This window comes from Erythrolamprus reginae, chromosome 10 (genome assembly GCF_031021105.1).
Source record: "Erythrolamprus reginae isolate rEryReg1 chromosome 10, rEryReg1.hap1, whole genome shotgun sequence".
NCBI lineage: Eukaryota > Metazoa > Chordata > Lepidosauria > Squamata > Dipsadidae > Erythrolamprus > Erythrolamprus reginae.
In genome coordinates this window covers 8,022,971-8,042,133 of record NC_091959.1, presented here as the reverse complement: position 1 = coordinate 8,042,133, position 19,163 = coordinate 8,022,971, and the positions used below count along the sequence as shown (strand labels likewise).

The 19,163-nt window shown below is 43.7% G+C and overlaps 1 protein-coding gene across 1 annotated transcript in view; it reads right to left on the bottom strand.

The window, feature by feature from the left end:
• Nucleotides 1-18,634, bottom strand: part of TMOD2 (tropomodulin 2) — a 34,502-nt gene extending 15,868 nt beyond the window's left edge. Inside the window, 4 exon segments of the mRNA XM_070762044.1 lie at nucleotides 7,886-7,987; nucleotides 7,990-8,041; nucleotides 9,398-9,586; nucleotides 18,555-18,634. Of these exon segments, the coding sequence (XP_070618145.1) occupies nucleotides 7,886-7,987; nucleotides 7,990-8,041; nucleotides 9,398-9,523 (280 nt within the window). The 5' untranslated portion in view covers nucleotides 9,524-9,586; nucleotides 18,555-18,634.
• Between the last annotated feature and the right edge of the window lie 529 nt (nucleotides 18,635-19,163).

The following is a 19,163-nucleotide window of genomic DNA, read 5'->3' as shown; positions in this document are numbered from 1 at the left end:
GACTTAATGCGCTGCATGGACCATCCCATTTCTGTTGTTTAATGTTATCTGGGAAGTGGGCCCCGACGATCGTTCAGCCAACTGTAGTTAAAGAAACCGCAGCTTTAAAATACTGTGCAAACTCAGCTTGTTCGATATACTTTTTCTTCTGAAATAAAGCCACAGCGCTCCAGATGTGTGAAATGAGCCTCCATAGGCAGATGGGGATATTTGCTAGAAAAATGATCAAATTGCCTCTGCTCTCCCACCTCCCACCATTTCCCCACCCACCCACCCCTACCGTCCTCCGACAGAGTAAATGAAACCATATGGAAAGCTTTAATGTATCTACTGGAACTCCACAAGCAACAACGGAGGTGTGGGATAATTTATTTTGTCCAAGACTTCCCTAGTGAACCCGGTCAATTCCAAACAAAGAAAAAAAGAGAGAGAGGGGTGGCATACAAATCTAATAGATAGATAGATAGATAGATAGATAGATAGATAGATAGATAGATAGATAGATAGATAGATAGATAGATAGATAGATAGATAAGAAAGGAAAGAAAGAAAGAAAGGCTGGAAGGGAGGGAGGGAGGGGAAACCCAGATACGTTAGAATTGGCTTTTTAATACCATGTTCAACTTGCAACAATTCACCAGTGGAACTCCCTGCCTCCAGAAATTGTGGGTGTTCCAACTAGCTAAGTACTTAATGACTGCTTAAGGGAAATTGTAGAGACTTTTGTTGTTTTGGGAAGAGTGCTCTTTGCGATACAAAAAGAGTGCTTAGTTTATTTTGACTTTTGTGATAAAGAACATTGTTTTGAATTTTCAAACGTGTGTGTGTGTCTGAAATTTGTACCCTTGAATTTTCGGGAGGCTCCTATCAGAGAGCCCAGCAGAACACCCCTCCCCCCCCCGGGTCAATGGTGTCCCACTTTACCAAACTAAAAATCTGGTCACCTTAGTATAGGGCAGGGGTAGGCAAAGTTGGCTCTTCTATGACTTGTGGACTTCAACTCCCAGAATTCCTGAGCCAATCCTACTAGCTCAGGAATTCTGGGAGATGAAGTCCACATGTCATAGAAGAGCCAACTTTGCCTATCCCCTGGTACTTCCTGCTTGAGCAGCTATGATGACGTACATATTCCTGGGCAGAATCCCTTTTATTGGATGCTTATTTTCACCTCAGTTCTCTGTTCCCGATTACTGTATTATTATTATTATTATTATTATTATTATTATTATTATTATTATTATTTATTAGATTTGTATGCCGCCCCTCTCCGAAGACTCGGGGCGGCTAACAACAATATAAAAAGACAATGTAAACAAATCCAATATTAAAAGACAATCTAAAAAACCCCAATTTAAAGAACCACTCATACATACAAGCATACCATGTATAAATTCTATAAGCCTAGGGGGAAGGGAAATTTCAATTCCCCCATGCCTGACGACAGAGGTGGGTTTTAAGGAGTTTCCGAAAGGCAAGGAGCGTGGGGGCAACCCTGATATCTGGGGGGAGCTGATTCCAGAGGGACGGGGCCGCCACAGAGAAGGCTCTTCTCCTGGGTCCCGCCAAAGACATTTCTTAGTCGACGGGACCCGGAGAAGGCCAACTCTGTGGGGACCTAACAGGTTGCTGGGATTCATGCGGCAGAAGGCGGTCCCAGAGATATTCTGGTCCGATGCCATGAAGGGCTTTATAGGTCATAACCAACACTTTGAATTGTGACCGGAAATTGATCGGCAACCAATGCAGACTGCGGAGCGTTGTTATTAATCACCTGATTTTTCCACTGGCTTGGACATCATTCACTTTTGTGCCTCTTTGCTTAGAAAGACCATTTCTGCTTTATTTCAGCCAGCACTTCCCAAGCAGCACGAGTTCCAAGGAGAATCGGCCTGTTACGCTTTATAAATAATCGCTCCCCAGCCATTTTTATTTTTTTTTACGGCAAGGCCTGCCAACATTTAAAAATAAATAAAATAAATAAAGGCAGTGGTCAGATACACCACATGCTTTGAATGTCCTGCCAGCGAGGAGGATCATGACTTATTCTTACGCAAGGATCTCAATGAGTGTTGCCAGCTTTAAATCAAGCAAGCTCATCTTACATAACGGCTTGGAGGTTTTTTCTCCCCGGGTCACTGGGGCTGCAAAGAATTATCCCAGTGCTTTTCAATTATTTTCAGTTACGCTTCACCCCAGCCCCCCCCCCCTAATGCTCCGATCTGGGCCCCAATGGAATTTTAGTGTTAATATTTACTATTTTGCTTATTATAAGCTGCAAGCAAAATAATTGGCTCTGCCGGACAGTCACAGCAAATGGTGTGGAAGGAGGCTTTAATAATAATAATTTAATAACTATTTGGACCGGGAGTCATTGCTCACAGTCACTCATGCCTTCATCACCTCGAGGTTCGATTACTGCAACGCTCTCTACATGGAACAAAAGTGTTCGGAAACTTCAGATTGTGCAGAATGCGGCCGCGAGAGCCATCGTGGGGCTTCCTAGATTCGCCCACGTTTCTGCAACACTCCGCGGCCTGCACTGGCTGCCAATCAGTTTCCGGTCACAATTCAAAGTGTTGGTAATGACTTTAAAGCCCTTCATGGCATTGGGCCAGAATACCTCCGGAACCGCCTTCTACCGCACGAATCCCAGCGGCCGATAAGGTCCCACAGAGTTGGTCTTCTCCGGGTCCCGTCAACCAAACAATGTCGTTTGGCGGGCCCCAGGGGAAGAGCCGTCTCTGTGGCGGCCCCCGGCCTTCTGGAATCAACTCCCCCCAGAGATTAGAACGGCCCCCACCCTCCTTGTCTTTCGCAAATTACTCAAGACCCACCTTTGTCGCCAGGCATGGGGGAGTTAGGATATTCCTTCCCCTAGGCCATTACAAGTTAAGTATGGTATGTTTGTGTGTATGTTTGGTTTTTATAATAAGGGTTTTTAGTTGTTTTATTAAATTGGATTGTTACATGTTGTTTTTTATCATTGTTGTTAGCCGCCCCGAGTCTGCAGAGAGGGGCGGCATACAAATCCAATAAATAATAATAATAATAATAATAATAATAATAATAATAATAATAATGTATTAGATTTGTATGCCGCCCCTCTCCGAGGATTCGGAGCGGCGCACAACAACAATACACAATGTACAAATCTAATGTTAAAAGAACAATTTAAAACCCTTATTATTAAAAACAATCACACAACCTAACAGACCATACATAAAAAACCACAGTAGCTAAGGGGTATATCAGTTTCCCCATCCCTGGCGACATAGGTGGGTTTTCAGAAGCTTTCGAAAGGCAAGGAGGGTGGGGGCGGTCCTAATCTCTGGGGGGAGTTGATTCCAGAGGGCCGGGGCTGCCACAGAGAAGGCTCTTCCCCTGGGTCCCACCAGACGGCATTGTTTAGTCGACGGGACCCGGAGAAGGCCAACTCTGTTGGACCTAATCGGTCGCTGGGATTCATGCGGCAGTGATGGGGTATTAAGTTTATGCACTATTTATTGAATACTTAATAGCTTTTTTAATTGTCCTTCTTTCTCTAGTACCTTAGTATGATCCTTAATTACTTTTAAAATAGGAAATAATTCAATAGTACGTTTTTATACATAAACGCTTTGATCATTTTAATCATTATTTAGAACAGAACTTTTATAGAAATTCAAGAAGATTGCGCTTACTTGCCAAATCTGTTATAATACTGAACTTTGTGGGTTTACTACAAAACCTTAAAATGTTACTGTGCTCCTCAACAAATCATGCTGTCTATCATTTGTCCTTTCTGTGGCTCTTCAAATAATGTGACTTCTTCACTGAAAAAGAGCCCAAGGGCCTATTTGAAAACTTATCTTGGTCGATAAGCCGCTCCCACCCAGTCACATGACCTTTCAGCCACCCCATCACATGATTGTCAAGCCACTCCCACCTGGTCAAATGGCTGGCAAGCCACTCCAATCTGATCACATGACCATCAAGCCATACCCATAAAATAAGACATGCCCGCAGCATGGTAATAAACATTTTTGCAGCCCTTCACTGCTTGAGGGCAGTGTTTCCCAACATTGGCAACTTGAAGATATCTGGACTTCAACTCCCAGAATTCGCTGGCTGGGGAATTCTGGGAGTTGAAGTCCAAATATCTTCAAGTTGCCAAGGTTGGGAAACACTGCTTTAGGTTCGGAAACTTCAGATCGTGCAGAATGCAGCTGTGAGAGCAAATATGGGTTTTCCCAAATATGCCCATGTCACACCAACACTCCGCAGTCTGCATTGGTTGCCGATCAGTTTCTGGTCACAATTCAAAGTGTTGGTTATGACCTATAAAGCCCTTCATGGCACCGGACCAGATTACCTCAGGGACCGCCTTCTGCTGCACGAATCCCAGCGACCAGTTAGGTCCCACAGAGAGGGTCTTCTCCGGGTCCCGTCAACTAAACAATGTCGCTTGGTGAGGCCCAGGGAAAGAGCCTTCTCTGTGGCGGCCCCCGGGCCCTTTGGAACCAACTCCCCCCAGAGATCAGAATTGCCCCCACCCTCCTTGCCTTTCGTAAGCTGCTTAAAACCCACCTCTGCCGCCAGGCATGGGGGAACTGAGATACTCTTTCCCCTAGGCCCTTACAATTTTATGCATGGTATGTCTGTATGTATGATTGGTTTTTATAATAATGGGTTTTTAACTGTTTTTAGTATTGGATTATTGTTATATTCTGTTTTATTACTGCTGTTAGCCGCCCCGAGTCTGCGGAGAGGGGCGGCATACAAATCCAATAAATTATAATAATAATAATAAGTACCGTCCGAAGCCTTCACCCAGCTGCAGAGGATGCCACCTCTGTCCCCCGCATTTCCTGTTGACCAAACTTGGGGGAGTGAAAAGAACAGCAGTGAGAGCAAAAAGCAAGATAGGATCACCTGACTTGCAGCAGGTCCTCCCGCGGTAATAAATCTTTACGGTTCTCTCCGTTTCATATGAAAAAAGAATGAATAGGAAAACAACAACAGCCCCACAATAGCTTGACAGGCTGCCATGGACTTGTCCCTTGTGGGAGAAAGTACAGTACAGGGGAGGGAGACTGACAAAATGTTAAGCCAATTTCACCCGTCCTCCTTTTGCCTCTGGACCACAGGGGGGGAGGAACTGTCGAGTTATCCAGCGGATAAAATTCTTTGCAGAAACTGAAGCCAGAGGGAGAAGCAAAACAAGGGTTCCTTCCAAGGGGGAAATTAAGCCATAGCATCTGAAAACACTCCAGCCCTAACTCAGCAATAGCATTTAGACTTATTATTATTATTATTATTATTATTATTATTATTATTATCAGCAGCAGCAGCAGCATCGATTTATGCATGATATGTCTGTATGTATGATTGGTCTCTTAAATTGGGGTTTCTTTTTAAAATTAACTTAAATATCAGATTTGTTTATATTGTTTTATTACTGTTGTTAGCCGCCCCGAGTCTGCGGAGAGGGGCGGCATACAAATTTGATTAATAAATAAAGTAAATAAATAAATACAGGACAGCAAAGGAGATCACCATGCTGGATTTCGTATTTCATCACCAGTCCGGGCGCTTCCCAAGCACCTAGGACTGCGTGATGTAGTGGCGAATTATGTTTGCTGATCCCAGTAATTATGTGTGCTGATCCCTTTTGCAATTGACAGATAGTTTTCAAATGTCAATTCCGATGGTTTTCAAATGTCCGCTGAGATCCTTCAGCACTGCGCCCAGCGTGCCAAGGACCACTGGGACCACTTTCACTGGCTTATACCAGAGTCATTGCATAATATTACTATTATTGTTTTTTTTAAATAATAATAATAATTATTATTATTATTATTATTATTATTATTATTAACACACACATACACACCCCACAACAAAACATATTTGGAATTTTAAAGCACCCGCACCATTTCCTTTTGTAGAAATAATACTTCTCAAGTCCCTACCTACCACTTGCTGATCGGTGCCATTGAATCATTGAGCAACTAATTACTACATGCTGTTGGGGTGAGTTAATTCTGGGTGGAGTTTCCTGTTGCTGTTCTCTTTTCAGAAGAAACAGACAAAATAAAGTTTCCATTTAACTCTTGAGTGAGAGAGTCTTGCATGTCAGCCTTTGCTAAGTGGACCAGCGTTGAGTTCTAACCTACTTCGCTGCCAGTTTACTTCCTCCCCTGCTGCGTGGCTGAGCCTCATGGGCGCAGGGTCACTTTGCCAAAAAATCCAGAAAAAAAAGCCAAAAACAAGGTGGGAACTGCATGCACAGTGCCGGAAACTCGGTTTCTGCACATGCTCAGAAGATTTTTTAAAAAATAAATTTTAAAATGTTTTCAAAAGATGGTGGTACCCACGGACCACCACCAACCGAACTGGTTCCATGACATCATTGTGATGTCACCAGGGGGGTCACTACCAGTTCGGGCGAACTGGTCCAAACCCAGAAGAACCCACCTCTGAAGTGGACTCATACTACAAGTCCCAAAATTCCTACCTTAAGAAGTCAATTGGCAAAATTATTGCATACAAGAAGTATCCCTTGTGAGACACGGTAATCCAAAAACCCTTATTTGGAGAGAGTAACAATGAAAGAACTTGCAAGCCAGTAAGAGCACCTGGAAGGAAATATTCCGAGCAAGTGAGCAATGAAAAATACCCTGCAAAGACTTAGAGCTTGGAAAACATTCTTCTCAGAGAATAACAGTGAAATAGCTTGCAAGCTGGTAAAAGCTGGGAAGATCGTTTGCACCTGGTTGGGGCTGGGAAGAAACATTCTGAGCAAGTAGAGCAAGGGGTAAAAAAAACCTGCAAAGACTTAGGGCTTGGAAAACATTCTTTGCATAGAGTAACAATGAAAGAGCCTGCAAGGTAAAAGCTGGGAAGACCGTTAGCAGCTAGTTAGGGCTGAAAAAAGCTACATTCAGAGTATAATATGCCCATGTTACACCAACACTCCGCAGTCTGCATTGGTTGCCGATCAATTTCTGGTCACAATTCAAAGTGTTGGTTATGACCTATAAAGCCCCTTCATGGCACCGGACCAGAATATCTCCTTCTGCTGCACGAATCCCAGCGACCGATTAGGTCCCACAGAGTCTGCCTTCTCCGGGTCCCGTCAACTAAACAATGTCGGTTGGTGGGCCCTAGGGGAAGAGCTTTCTCTGTGGCGGCCCCGAATCTCTGGAACCAGCTCCTCCCAGAGATTAGAACTGCCCCTACCCTCCTGGCCTTTCGTAAACTCCTCAAAACCCACCTTTGTCGTCAGGCATGGGGGAACTGAGATATCTCCCCCGGGCCTATATAATTTATGTATGGTATGTTTATAGTTATGTCTGCTTAAAATGGGGTTTTCTTAACTATTTTAAATTTTAAATTGTAAATTATTTGATTTGTCATGAATTGTTTTATTGTGTTGTGAGCAGCATACAAATCTAATAAGTAAGTAAGTAAGTAAGTAAGTAAGTAAGTAAGTAAGTAAGTAAGTAAAGTAAGTAAGTAAGTAAGTAAGTAAGTAAGTAAAGTAAGTAAGTAAAGTAAGTAAGTAAGTAAGTAAGTAAAGTAAGTAAGTAAGTAAGTAAAGTAAGTAAGTAAGTAAAGTAAGTAAGTAAGTAAGTAAGTAAAGTAAGTAAGTAAGTAAAGTAAGTAAGTAAGTAAGTAAGTAAGTAAGTAAGTAAGTAAGTAAGTAAGTAAAGTAAGTAAGTAAGTAAGTTGCACCAAAATTATCAGCCTCTTTTAGGGAGGAAAAAGGTGCATCTTATACTCTGAAAAAATACGGTAAATCCTTGCCGTTTGCATAAATGTTTGTCTGCTGTGTAGGAGGCGGGTGGGCATCAAGGTCATCACGGAATCTCCCTTTGTTTATTCGCCACACTCAGGAATGTACCTTTTTTTTCTCCGGTAAAGGGTATGACATCTTGTCTGTCTTGGTGTTCCAGTGCTTGTTTCTCCAAGTAGGACAACAGTCGCTCTCGGTCGAAAGGTCCGTGGCAGGTTTACTGGTCTGGTCTTTCTGTCGAAAGCCAGCGGGTAGGAGGGCATTCTGGCACATGAAAAACAGAAGGAATGATGATGGAAACATTTAAATATGCGAAAGGGTTAAATAGGAGGGACGTGTTTCTAATAGGAAAGTGAACGCAAGAACAAGGGGGCACACTCTGAGGTTAGTTGGGGGAAAGATCAGAAGCAACATGAGAAAATATTATTTGACGGAAAGAGTCGTAGATGCTTGGAACAAACTTCCAGCAGACGTGGTTGGTAAATCCACAGGAACTGAATTTAAACATGTCTGGGGTAAACATATGTCCATCCTAATATAAAATACAGGACGGACCATGAGGTCTTTTTCTGCCGTTAGTCTTCTATGTTTCTATGATTGAATGTATTTAATAATGTTTAATTTGATTATTTTTATATGTATTGGAATATATGACACTCAGTTGCCATGCTATTGATTTGACATTTTTATAAAAAAATTAAAAACAAATCATTAACTTCTAGTTAGGCAGAAAGGAAGCTCGGCAGATGAGATGGACCATGAAGTCTTTTTCTGCTGTCAATCTTCTGTTTCTATGGTTAATTTTCCCAAGTGGCAGGATTATTCTGTGATTCCAAAACACTTTCTCTCCAAAATAACATTTGGATTATGTAGCATTCTGGCTTGCTAGTTGACTTCGACTAAAAAGCCAAGAATGACCAAGAACCTTCTCCCCTTTGGAAATTTTCTCTGGCTATATCAATCCCTTAAAAAACGAGAAATGTAGCAGGATCGCTCAGAAAACCTTTTTAAAGCAGAAAGACAAAATATTATTTTACTGAAAGAGTCGTAGATGCTTGGAACAAACGTCCAGCAGACGTGGTTGGTAAATCCACAGGAACTGAATTTAAACATGCCTGGGATAAACATAGATCCATCCTAAGATAAAATACAGGAAATAGTATAAGGGCAGACTAGATGGACCAGGAAGTCTTTTTCTGCTGTCAATCTTCTAGGTTTCTATTGGCTCATTGGGAGGAGCTGGACATTTCCACAACTTCTTTTAGTGGGACATCTAGCTCAATTGTGGGATGCTACCGGGACGGTAAAAGATCCCACACCTATAGCAAAAGTTGAACTACATGTGCAACTTTGGGTATCTTGCGTGCACATGCACACGGTGTAATAAACTTTTTTATGATAAGGGTTTTTATCTGTTTTTAATATTGGATTTGTATATTGTGTATTGTATTGTGAGCCACCCCGAGTCTTCAGAGAGGGGCGGCATACAAATCTAATAAATAATAATAATAATAATAATAATAATAATAATAATAATAATAATTATTATTATTATTATTATTATTATTATTATTATTATTTTGAACATTGGAAATGTGGTTTCCTTTTTTTAGAACCTACCTCTGGATCTAAGTCATCAAGGACGTTCTCCAGCTGTTTTAGTTCATCCTCAGAGAGTTTGTTCAGAATTTCATCTTCATTGATGTCTTTGTATTTCTCCAACTCTTTCCGGAATGGCGCTGTCATGTCTCTCAACCACGTCCGTTGACGTTTACCTGTCAGTCATTCACAATGTAATCTTACGGATCCCTGGAAGAAAGAGAGACGGTCAGTTCTCTCCAATAATTTACAATTGTTGTAGAAATGACATTGGTGATGTTTTATACGATATATTTTATAAACACAAAACATAACCTTACTACATGGTACCTCTACTTGAGAACTTAATTCGTTCCATGAGCAGGTTCTTAAGTAGAAAAGTTTGTAAGTAGAAGCAACTTTTCCCATAGGAATCAATGTAAAAGCAAATAATGTGTGCAAACCCATCAGGAAAGAAATAAAAGCTCGGAATTTGGGTGGGAGGAGGAAGAGGAGGAGGAGGACAGTCGCTGACGAAGGAAGAAGGGGAGGGGAGGGGAATCAAAAAAATCCAAAACTTTAAGGCTTAAAAAAAATAAAGAGGGATGAGGAGCATGCGCCTCCCATACACCCGGCGCAAGGCTGCCTCCCATACACTGTGCCAGAGAGAGAAACCCAGAGGAAATGGCAGGAAACTGACCGGGCCTTCGTGCCGCTCTCAAATTTCCTGGGAAATTTTTCCGGGCTCGGGTTCTTAAGTAGAAAATGGTTCTTAAGAAGAGGCAAAAAAATCTTGAACGCCGGGTTCTTATCTAGAAAGGCTCTTAAGTAGAGGCTTTCTTAGGTAGAAGTACCACTGTATACATAAAATTAAACAGTATATTTTGGTATACTTCTGCTTTGGTATATTTCTGCTCGATGATTTCAACTACTAAACGTACCGTATTTTTCGGAGTATACAACACACATTTTCCCCTTCTAAAAGAGGCTGAAAATACGGGTGTGTCTTATAATCTGAATGTAGCTTGTTCATATACTGCAATGCTCTCTACATGGGGCTACCCTTGAAAAGTGTTCGGAAACTTCAGATCGTGCAGAATGCAGCTGCGAGAGCAGTCATGGGCTTACCTAGGTATGCCCATGTTACACCAACACTCCGCAGTCTGCATTGGTTGCCGATCAATTTCCGGTCACAATTCAAAGTGTTGGTTATGACCTATAAAGCCCTTCATGGCATCGGACCAGAATATCTCCGAGACCGCCTTCTGCCGCACGAATCCCAGCGACCAATTAGGTCCCACAGAGTGGGCCTTCTCCGGGTCCCGCCAACTAAACAATGTCGGTTGGCGGGCCCCAGGGGAAGAGCCTTCTCTGTGGCGGCCCCGACTCTCTGGAACCAGCTCCCCCCAGAGATTAGAACTGCCCCTACCCTCCTTGCCTTTCGTAAACTTCTCAAAACCCACCTTTGTCGTCAGGCTTGGGGGAACTGAGATATTTCCCCCGGGCCTATATAATTTATGTATGGTATGTTTGTATGTATGTCTTTTTAATAATGGGGTTTTTTAAATATTTTAAATTGTAAATTATTAGATTTGTCATGAACTGTTTTATTGTATTGTGAGCCGCCCCGAGTCTACGGAGAAGGGCGGCATACAAATCTAATAAATAAATAAATAAATAATAAATAAATGCAACTGTCTTGTACATAGTAGTAACACAGGGCGTGCATGGAGGCTCGAGTAGGGCAACAAACATTTGGGTAGTAGTTCAGACCCAGAGGGCCTCTGGAGCCTGGGGAGGCCATTTTCGCTCTCCCGGAGCCTCGAGGAAACGCACCGCTCCCCCAGCAGGAGGGTTCAGGAGGTTGCAGGAGACCAACAAGGCCACACCCACTATGGTTATGCCCACCCAGCAACCAGGCAGAGAATCCTTTGCTAAAAATGTTGAAGCCCCACCCCTGTTTCTATTTGGTAGCAAAGAATATGAATAAAGTCAGAGCACCTTTTCCAGTTGCATTATATCCTTCTTGAGGTACAGTGGCCAGAACAAGAGAAACAATTTGGACAGCAAACTTTGTATAGTTAATATTTTATGCAAGGTCATTTTTCTGCCCCGGGTAACCTGGACTTTTCAGGGTTTTCCCTCCCAGACGTTCCTTCCGTAAAATGTTTCTCTTCGGAAAGAATTCCCGCTTCAGAAAGCAGCAAACTCTACATATTGACCAAGGTCATCAACTGATAAGCACTTCTTTGAATTCTTCCAAGAGAAAACTTTCCATCTTGTTGTTTCTGATACATTTCTGGTTTTTTTTCTTTCAGAGATAACATTTCATGGGAACCAAGAGTGGCTCTATAAAAATGAAAAGACACAGCTTGAAGAATATAGGGCACTAATAGAGTGGTACCTCTACCTACAAGCGAACTTTTCTAGATGAGAACCGGGTGTTCAAGATTTTTTTGCCTTTTCTCAAGAACCATTTTCCACTTACAAACCCGAGCCTCCGAAACTGTAACCGGAAAAGGCGGGGAGAAGCCTCTGTGGGGCCTCTCTAGGAATCTCCTGGGAGGAAACAGGGCTGGAAAAGGCAGGGAGAAGCCTCCGTGGGGCCTCTCTAGGAATCTCCTGGGAGGAAACAGGGCTGGAAAAGGCAGAGAGAAGCCTCCGTGGGGCCTCTCTAGGAATCTCCTGGGAGGAAACAGGGCTGGAAAAGGCAGGGAGAAGCCTCCGTGGGGCCTCTCTAGGAATCTCATGGGAGGAAACAGGGCTGAAAAAGGCAGGGAGAAGCCTCCGTGGGGCCTCTCTAGGAATCTCCTGGGAGGAAACAGGGCTGGAAAAGGCAGGGAGAAGCCTCCGTGGGGCCTCTCTAGGAATCTCCTGGGAGGTTTCCCCAATCGCACACATTATTTGCTTTTACATTTATTCCTATGGGGAAAAAAACTTTTCTACTTAAGAACCTGGTCAGGGAACGAATTAAGTTCATAAGTAGAGATACCACTGTATTGGGCACTAATAGTTGTGATTCTCTACACACATACCCACACACTCCTATTCTACCATTCTCATCATAAATATGAGTTAGCAAGCAGAACAATAAATAGGAAAGAGGATGTGTTTGGAAGCCTATCTATTATTATTATTATTATTATTATTATTATTATTATTATTATTTGGATTTGTATGCCGCCCCTCTCCGGAGACTCGGGGCGGCTAACAACAATAATAAAACAGTATACAATAATAATCCAATACTAAAAAAGATTAAAAAACCCATTAATATAAAAACCAAACATGCATACATACCATGCATAAAATTGTAAAGGCCTAGGGGAAAGAGTATCTCAATTCCCCCATGCCTGACGGCAGAGGTGGGTTTTAAGTAGCTTACGAAAGGCAAGGAGGGTGGGGGCAATTCTAATCTCTGGGGGGGAGTTGGTTCCAGAGGGCCGGGGCCGCCACAGAGAAGGCTCTTCCCCTGGGCCTCGCCAAGCGGCATTGTTTAGTTGCTCACAATACGGCAACATCAATCCACCTTCTAATCAATTTCACGAAACTCTTGAGCTATGATTGATAGATGAATCAATACAAGCTCCTGTTGGGCCTTATTCTACAAAAAATGAGAATTATCACTAGCTATGCAGGCAGTGGATGTTTCCAGGTCCAGAGTCCCAGGATATAGTTTTTAATCTCTTTTAATTTGAGCTTTTAAAGTTTTCTTCTCACATGCTTATTTTGGCAGATACATCTGACATGGTTGCTTGCCTTGCTCTTAAAATGTACTGATTACACAACTGCAGCTGGATCACAGGATCACAGGGAGGCTGTGTCACTGTGGATTTAGAAAGGAGACAAGAAAAGCAAACCCAATTTTCCAACACGTGAGTCCCTTTGAACCTTCTGTGTTTTAAAACAAGGATCCTAACGGAATGCTCTGGTGTGTTAAATACAGTGATTCCTCATCTTACAAACGCCTCGTCATACAAACTTTTCGAGATACAAACCTGGGGTTTAAGATTTTTTTGCCTCTTCTTACAAACTATTTTCACCTTACAAACCCACCGCCGCCGCTGGGATGGACCGCCTCCGGACGTCCGTTGCCGGCGAAGCGCCTGTTTTTGCGCTGCTGGGATTCCCCTGAGGCTCCCCTCCATGGGAAACCCCACCTCCGGACTTCTGTGTTTTTGTGATGCTGCAAGGGAATCCCAGCAGGGGAATCCCAGCAGCGCAAAAAAGGGGGCTTCGCTGGCAACGGAAGTCCAGAGGTGGGGTTTCCCAGCAAGGGGAGCCTCAGTGAAATCGCAGCATCGCAAAAACACAGAGGTCCAGAGGTGGGGTTTCAAGGACTTCGGTGTTTTTGCGATGCTGCGATTTCACTGATGCTCCCTTCGCTGGGAAACCCCAACTCCGGACTTCTGTTGCCAGCGAAGCGCTCATTTTTGCGATGCTGGGATTCCCCTGCAGCATCGCAAAAACACAGAAGTCCGGAGGTGGGGTTTCCCATGGAGGGGAGCCTCAGGGGAATCCCAGCAGTGCAAAAACGGGCGCTTCGGCTGACAAAAGGGGTGAATTTTGGGCTTGCACGCATTAATCGCTTTTCCATTGATTTCTATGGAAAACATTGTTTCGTCTTACAAACTTTTCACTTTAAGAACCTCGTCCTGGAACCAATTAAGTTTGTAAGACAAGGTATCACTGTACCAACAACTAAGTTGACACAAAAGCCCAAACTTACCTGTTTTAAGAAAATTTAATTTTTTAAGGACACCCAATTTATAAAGAATTATAAATACCAACTCATGCATCCCAGCGACCGATCAGGTCCCACAGAGTTGGCCTTTTACAGGTCCTGTCTGGTGGGGCCTTCTCTGTGGCGGCCCCGGCCCTATGGAACAAACTCCCTCCAGAGATCCACACTGCCCCCTTCTCCCCACCTTCCGTAAAGTTTTAAAAACCCATCTCTGCTGACAGGTTTGGGGCCACCGAATTTTTAACATCTAGCCCTGTCCAACGATTGAATATATGGTGCATGATGGGATGAATGCGACCGATTAATTTTAAATATTGGGATTTTAAGATTGTATTTTAATCTAAGTTTTTAACATGTCTCTGTATTAATTTTGGCTGTAAGCCGCCCTGAGTCTCAGGAGAACGGGGGCATAGAAATTGAATAAACAAACAAACAAACAAATAAATAAACTAGCCCTTTTCACTTTCATTCTAGACAGACAAAGTAGGATCATACACACTACCACATTTCCCCGAAAATAAGTCATATCAGATATCTAGACTTCAAGTTGCCAAGGTTGGGAAACACTGGACTAAGCAATGTCCTCTGGCGGGCCCCAGGGGAAGAGCCTTCTCTGTGGCGGGCCTGGCCCTCTGGAATCAACTCCCTCTGGAGATTAGAACGGCCCCCACCCTCCTTGCCTTTTGCAAGTTACTCAAGACTCATCTTTTATCGCCAGGCATGGGGTAACTGAGACACCCCTGACCACATACAGTTTTTATGAATGGTATGATTGTATTGTACGGTTCTTAATGATGGGTTTTTTTTAATGTTTTGTTTTCTTTTTAAATATTGGATTTGTATATTGTTGTGATTGTTGTGAACCGCTCTGAGTCTCCGGAGAGGGGCGGCATACAAATCTAATCAATTATTATTATTATTATTATTATTATTATTATTATTATTATTATTATCATCATCATCATCCAACACGCATCCAACATGCAACATTGGATGCGTTTTTGCTGCAGCAGGATACAGGCTACAATTCATTGGAAAAAAAATAAGAAAATAAGACGTAGGAACAAAAATTAATATAAGACGCTGTCTTATTTTCAGGGAAACAGAGTACTCGGCCACGCATTGTTTCAAAGTGACTTAATAAACCACAATAAAAACAGCCCTTATTTTACAAACACGCCCACGGTTGAATCCAAAGCGAACGAGAGTCATTTTGGAGTCAGTGAGTGGTGTGTGAGCTCGGAGGAGATTCCAAGGAAGGTTTTAAATCGCAAGCCAAGATGCAACTTGGAAGCGATCCTGAAAGGAGTGGTGTGGTAGTGAAATGCGTTCTCATCTGGGGGGGGGGTGGAACATTAAATTCACTCTGATTCAGCTCCATGATCTCATCTAGTAACCGGATTCTACCGATTGGCAGATGAAGAAATCCCGACACTCACTCCAGTTCCTGATTTCTGCAAGGGTTGAACCTCCTGGTTTGGAGATACATGGGTCTACCTTTGAAAAGTGTTCGGAAACATAGAAACATAGAAACATAGAAGTCTGACGGCGGAAAAAGACCTCATGGTCCATCTAGTCTGCCCTTATACTATTTTCTGTATTTTATCTTAGGATGGATATATGTTTATCCCAGGCATGTTTAAATTCAGTTACTGTGGATTTATCTACCACGTCTGCTGGAAGTTTGTTCCAAGGATCTACTACTTTTTCAGTAAAATAATATTTTATCATGTTGCTTTTGATCTTTCCCCCAACTAACTTCAGATTGTGTCCCCTTGTTCTTCTGTTCACTTTCCTATTCAAAACACTTCCCTCCTGGACCTTATTTAACCCTTTAACATATTTAAATGTTTCGATCATGTCCCCCCTTTTCCTTCTGTCCTCCAGACTATACAGATTGAGTTCATAAAGTCTTTCCTGATACGTTTTATGCTTAAGACCTTCCACCATTCTTGTAGCCCGTCTTTGGACCCGTTCAATTTTGTCAATCTCTTTTTGTAGGTGAGGTCTCCAGAAATGAACACAGTATTCCAAATGTGGTCTCACCAGCATTCTATATAGTGGGAGCATAATCTCCCTCTTCCTGCTTGTTATATCTCTAGCTATGCAGCCAAGCATCCTACTTGCTTTCCCTACCGCCTGACTGCACTGTTCACCCATTTTGAGACTGTCAGAAATCACTACCCGGAAACTTCAGATCGTGTAGAATGCAGCGGCGAGAGCTATCATGGGCTTTCCTAAATATGCCCATGTCACACCAACGCTCCGCAGTCTGCATTGGTTGCCGATCAGTTTCCGGTCACAATTCAAAGTGTTGGTTATGACCTATAAAGCCCTTCATGGCATCGGACCAGAATATCTCCAGGACCGCCTTCTGCCGCATGAATCCCAGTGACCAGTTAGGTCCCACAGAGTTGGCCTTCTCTGGGTCCCGTCAACTGAACAATGTCGTTTGGCGGGACCCAGGGAAAGAGCCTTCTCTGTGGCGGCCCCGGCCCTCTGGAACCAACTCCCCCCAGATATCAGAGTTGCCCCCGCCCTCCTAGCCTTTCGTAAGCTCCTTAAAACCCACCTCTGTTGTCAGGCATGGGGGAATTGAGACTTTCCCTCCCCCTAGGCTTATAAAATTTATGCATGGTATGTTAGTATGTATGAATGGTTTCTAAATTGGGGTTTTTTAAATTAACTTAAATATTAGATTTGTTTACATTGTATTATTATTGCTGTGAGCCGCCCCAAGTCTGTGGAGAGGGGCGGCATACAAATCTGATTAATCAATAAATAAATAAATAAATAAATAAATACGGGACAGGCTAGCCGGGGCCCTGACCATCTGCTGAAACCAACCCCAAAAAGACAAAGCTGCCATCTTAAGAGACCCTTGCTTTCAAGGAAACCTTTGGGGGGGGGAAAACTACAGGGTTTTTACATATATATATATTTAAAAAACACTGCACAAAGGGAGAGGTTTCCTGCAACAAGAGCATCTGCTGCAGGAAAGATGCATCTCCAAATGATAAATTAGGGTAAAATAAATTCAATTTCTCTTCCTCCCTCCTCCCAAGGGATTGATTGAGGATGATGGGAAAGGATTTCTCATCTGTATGCCATCCTCGTTTCCCGGAGACACTGCAATCGGGAGTGGATCTAAGCCATTGGCCAAACCTGAGGTGCCTGCATCTAAAAACCAAAGGTGCCTCTTTTCTTCCCCCCCCTCAAAAAAAATAACCACCCAGCAAGCCGCAGAGGAAGGGGGAAACTAGAAAGAAGTGTGCACTGACCAGGGGTTTCCTTCTCTTCCCATCCTCCCCCTTCAAGATACCTTTCAGGAGTGTGTAAGTAACTAAGAGACCTCCGACGATTTACAAAAGAAAAAAGCTCATTTTCACAAGATCTGTTTGTCTGTCTGTCTGTCTGTCTATGTATGCATGTATGTAAGTATGTATGTATGTATGTATGTATCTATCTATCTATCTATCTATCTTTCTATCTATCTATCTATCTATCTATCCTATCTATCTATCTATCTATCTTATCTATCTATCTAGCTAGCTAGCTAGCTATCTTATCTATCTAGCTATCTAATATATCTACCTACCTACCTATCTAATCTATCTATGTATCATCTACCTACCTACCTATCTAATCTATCTATCTATCTATCTATCTATCTATCATCTACCTACCTACCTACCTACCTATCTAATCTATCTATCTATCTATCTATCTATCATCTACCTACCTACCTACCTATCTAATCTATCTATCTTTCTATCTATCTATCTATCTATCTATCTATCTATCATCTACCTACCTACCTACCTACCTATCTATTTATTTATTTATTTTTATTAATTTGTTTATTATCTATCTATATCTATCCATGTATGTATGTATGTGTCTGTCTGTCTGTCTGTCTGTCTATCATCTATCTATCCACCCACCCACCCATCACCCATTCACCCACCCACCTATCATCCATCCATCCATCCATCCAAATTTGTATGCATGCCGCCCAACTCCCGAGAGACTCAGGGCGGCTCACTCCCAGAAAAATAACCCATACAACGTAATATGAAAACCCTAAAAAAAAAACCAATTTAAAACAGACAATGAAAAACAATTAAAACAGTTTTTTTTAAAAACGCCACGCGATTTTGGCGACCCTTGCAAGTCTCCGGGGCGTTCCCCGACCACCCCCTCCCCCCCCCCCTCCATGGCTCGTCCGCCCATCTCTGTGCTCGGCCGTTTGCCATGGGCAGCAGCAGCCGCCGCCGGAGCCTTGCGAGGCGCTTTCTTCCAGGGTGGCCGGCGGGTGCGGGATGCGCTCGCCTCGCCCGCCGCCTTCCCCGCAGCAGCAGCAGCAGCATCCTTGCAGGGGAGGCGAAGGGCCAAGCGAGCCCGGGGAAATGGGGGGGGGGGGGCAAAGGGGCCCATCACCGCCGCAGGGCTTACCCGGCACCGGGGCTCCTGCCTCCTCCCGGCGCGCTCCGCCAGCCCCAAGCAGCCGCCCCACCGAGCGCTGTCAAAAGAGGCGAAGCCGCCAGCCCGCCGCGCAGCCTCAGTCGCGCCGCCGGGCTCTCTGGGGCGCGTAGTTTCGCCAGGCGGTTGCCATGGCGACGCTTCTCGACGGCGGGGCGGGGGGCGGGGGGGGGGAGAGCCGTTGGCACTTCACCGGGTCTCTTTGCACCGGCTGGAGGGAGGGAGGGGGAGGTTGCCGGAAGCCGCGGTCCCTATTCCCGCGGGATGCAGGGCGCGGGCACCTGTTGGGTTGCTGGCCAGGAGCATCCTCTGCTCCTCTCTCTCTCTCTCTCACCCTTCCTTCCTTCCTTTCTTCCACTCCCTCCTTCCTTCCTTCCACTCTTTCCTTCCTTTATTCTTTTCACTGTCTCATATCTCCCCTTCCCCTTCTCACCCTCTTTCATCTCCTTTCTCTTTTCCTTTCCTTCCTTCCTTCTTTCTTTTTCTTTTTTTGCTCTCCTATCTCCCCCCTTTTTCTCCCTGTCTCATTTCTCTCTCTCTCTCTCTTTCTCTGTCTCATATCTCCCTTCCCCTCTCTCATCT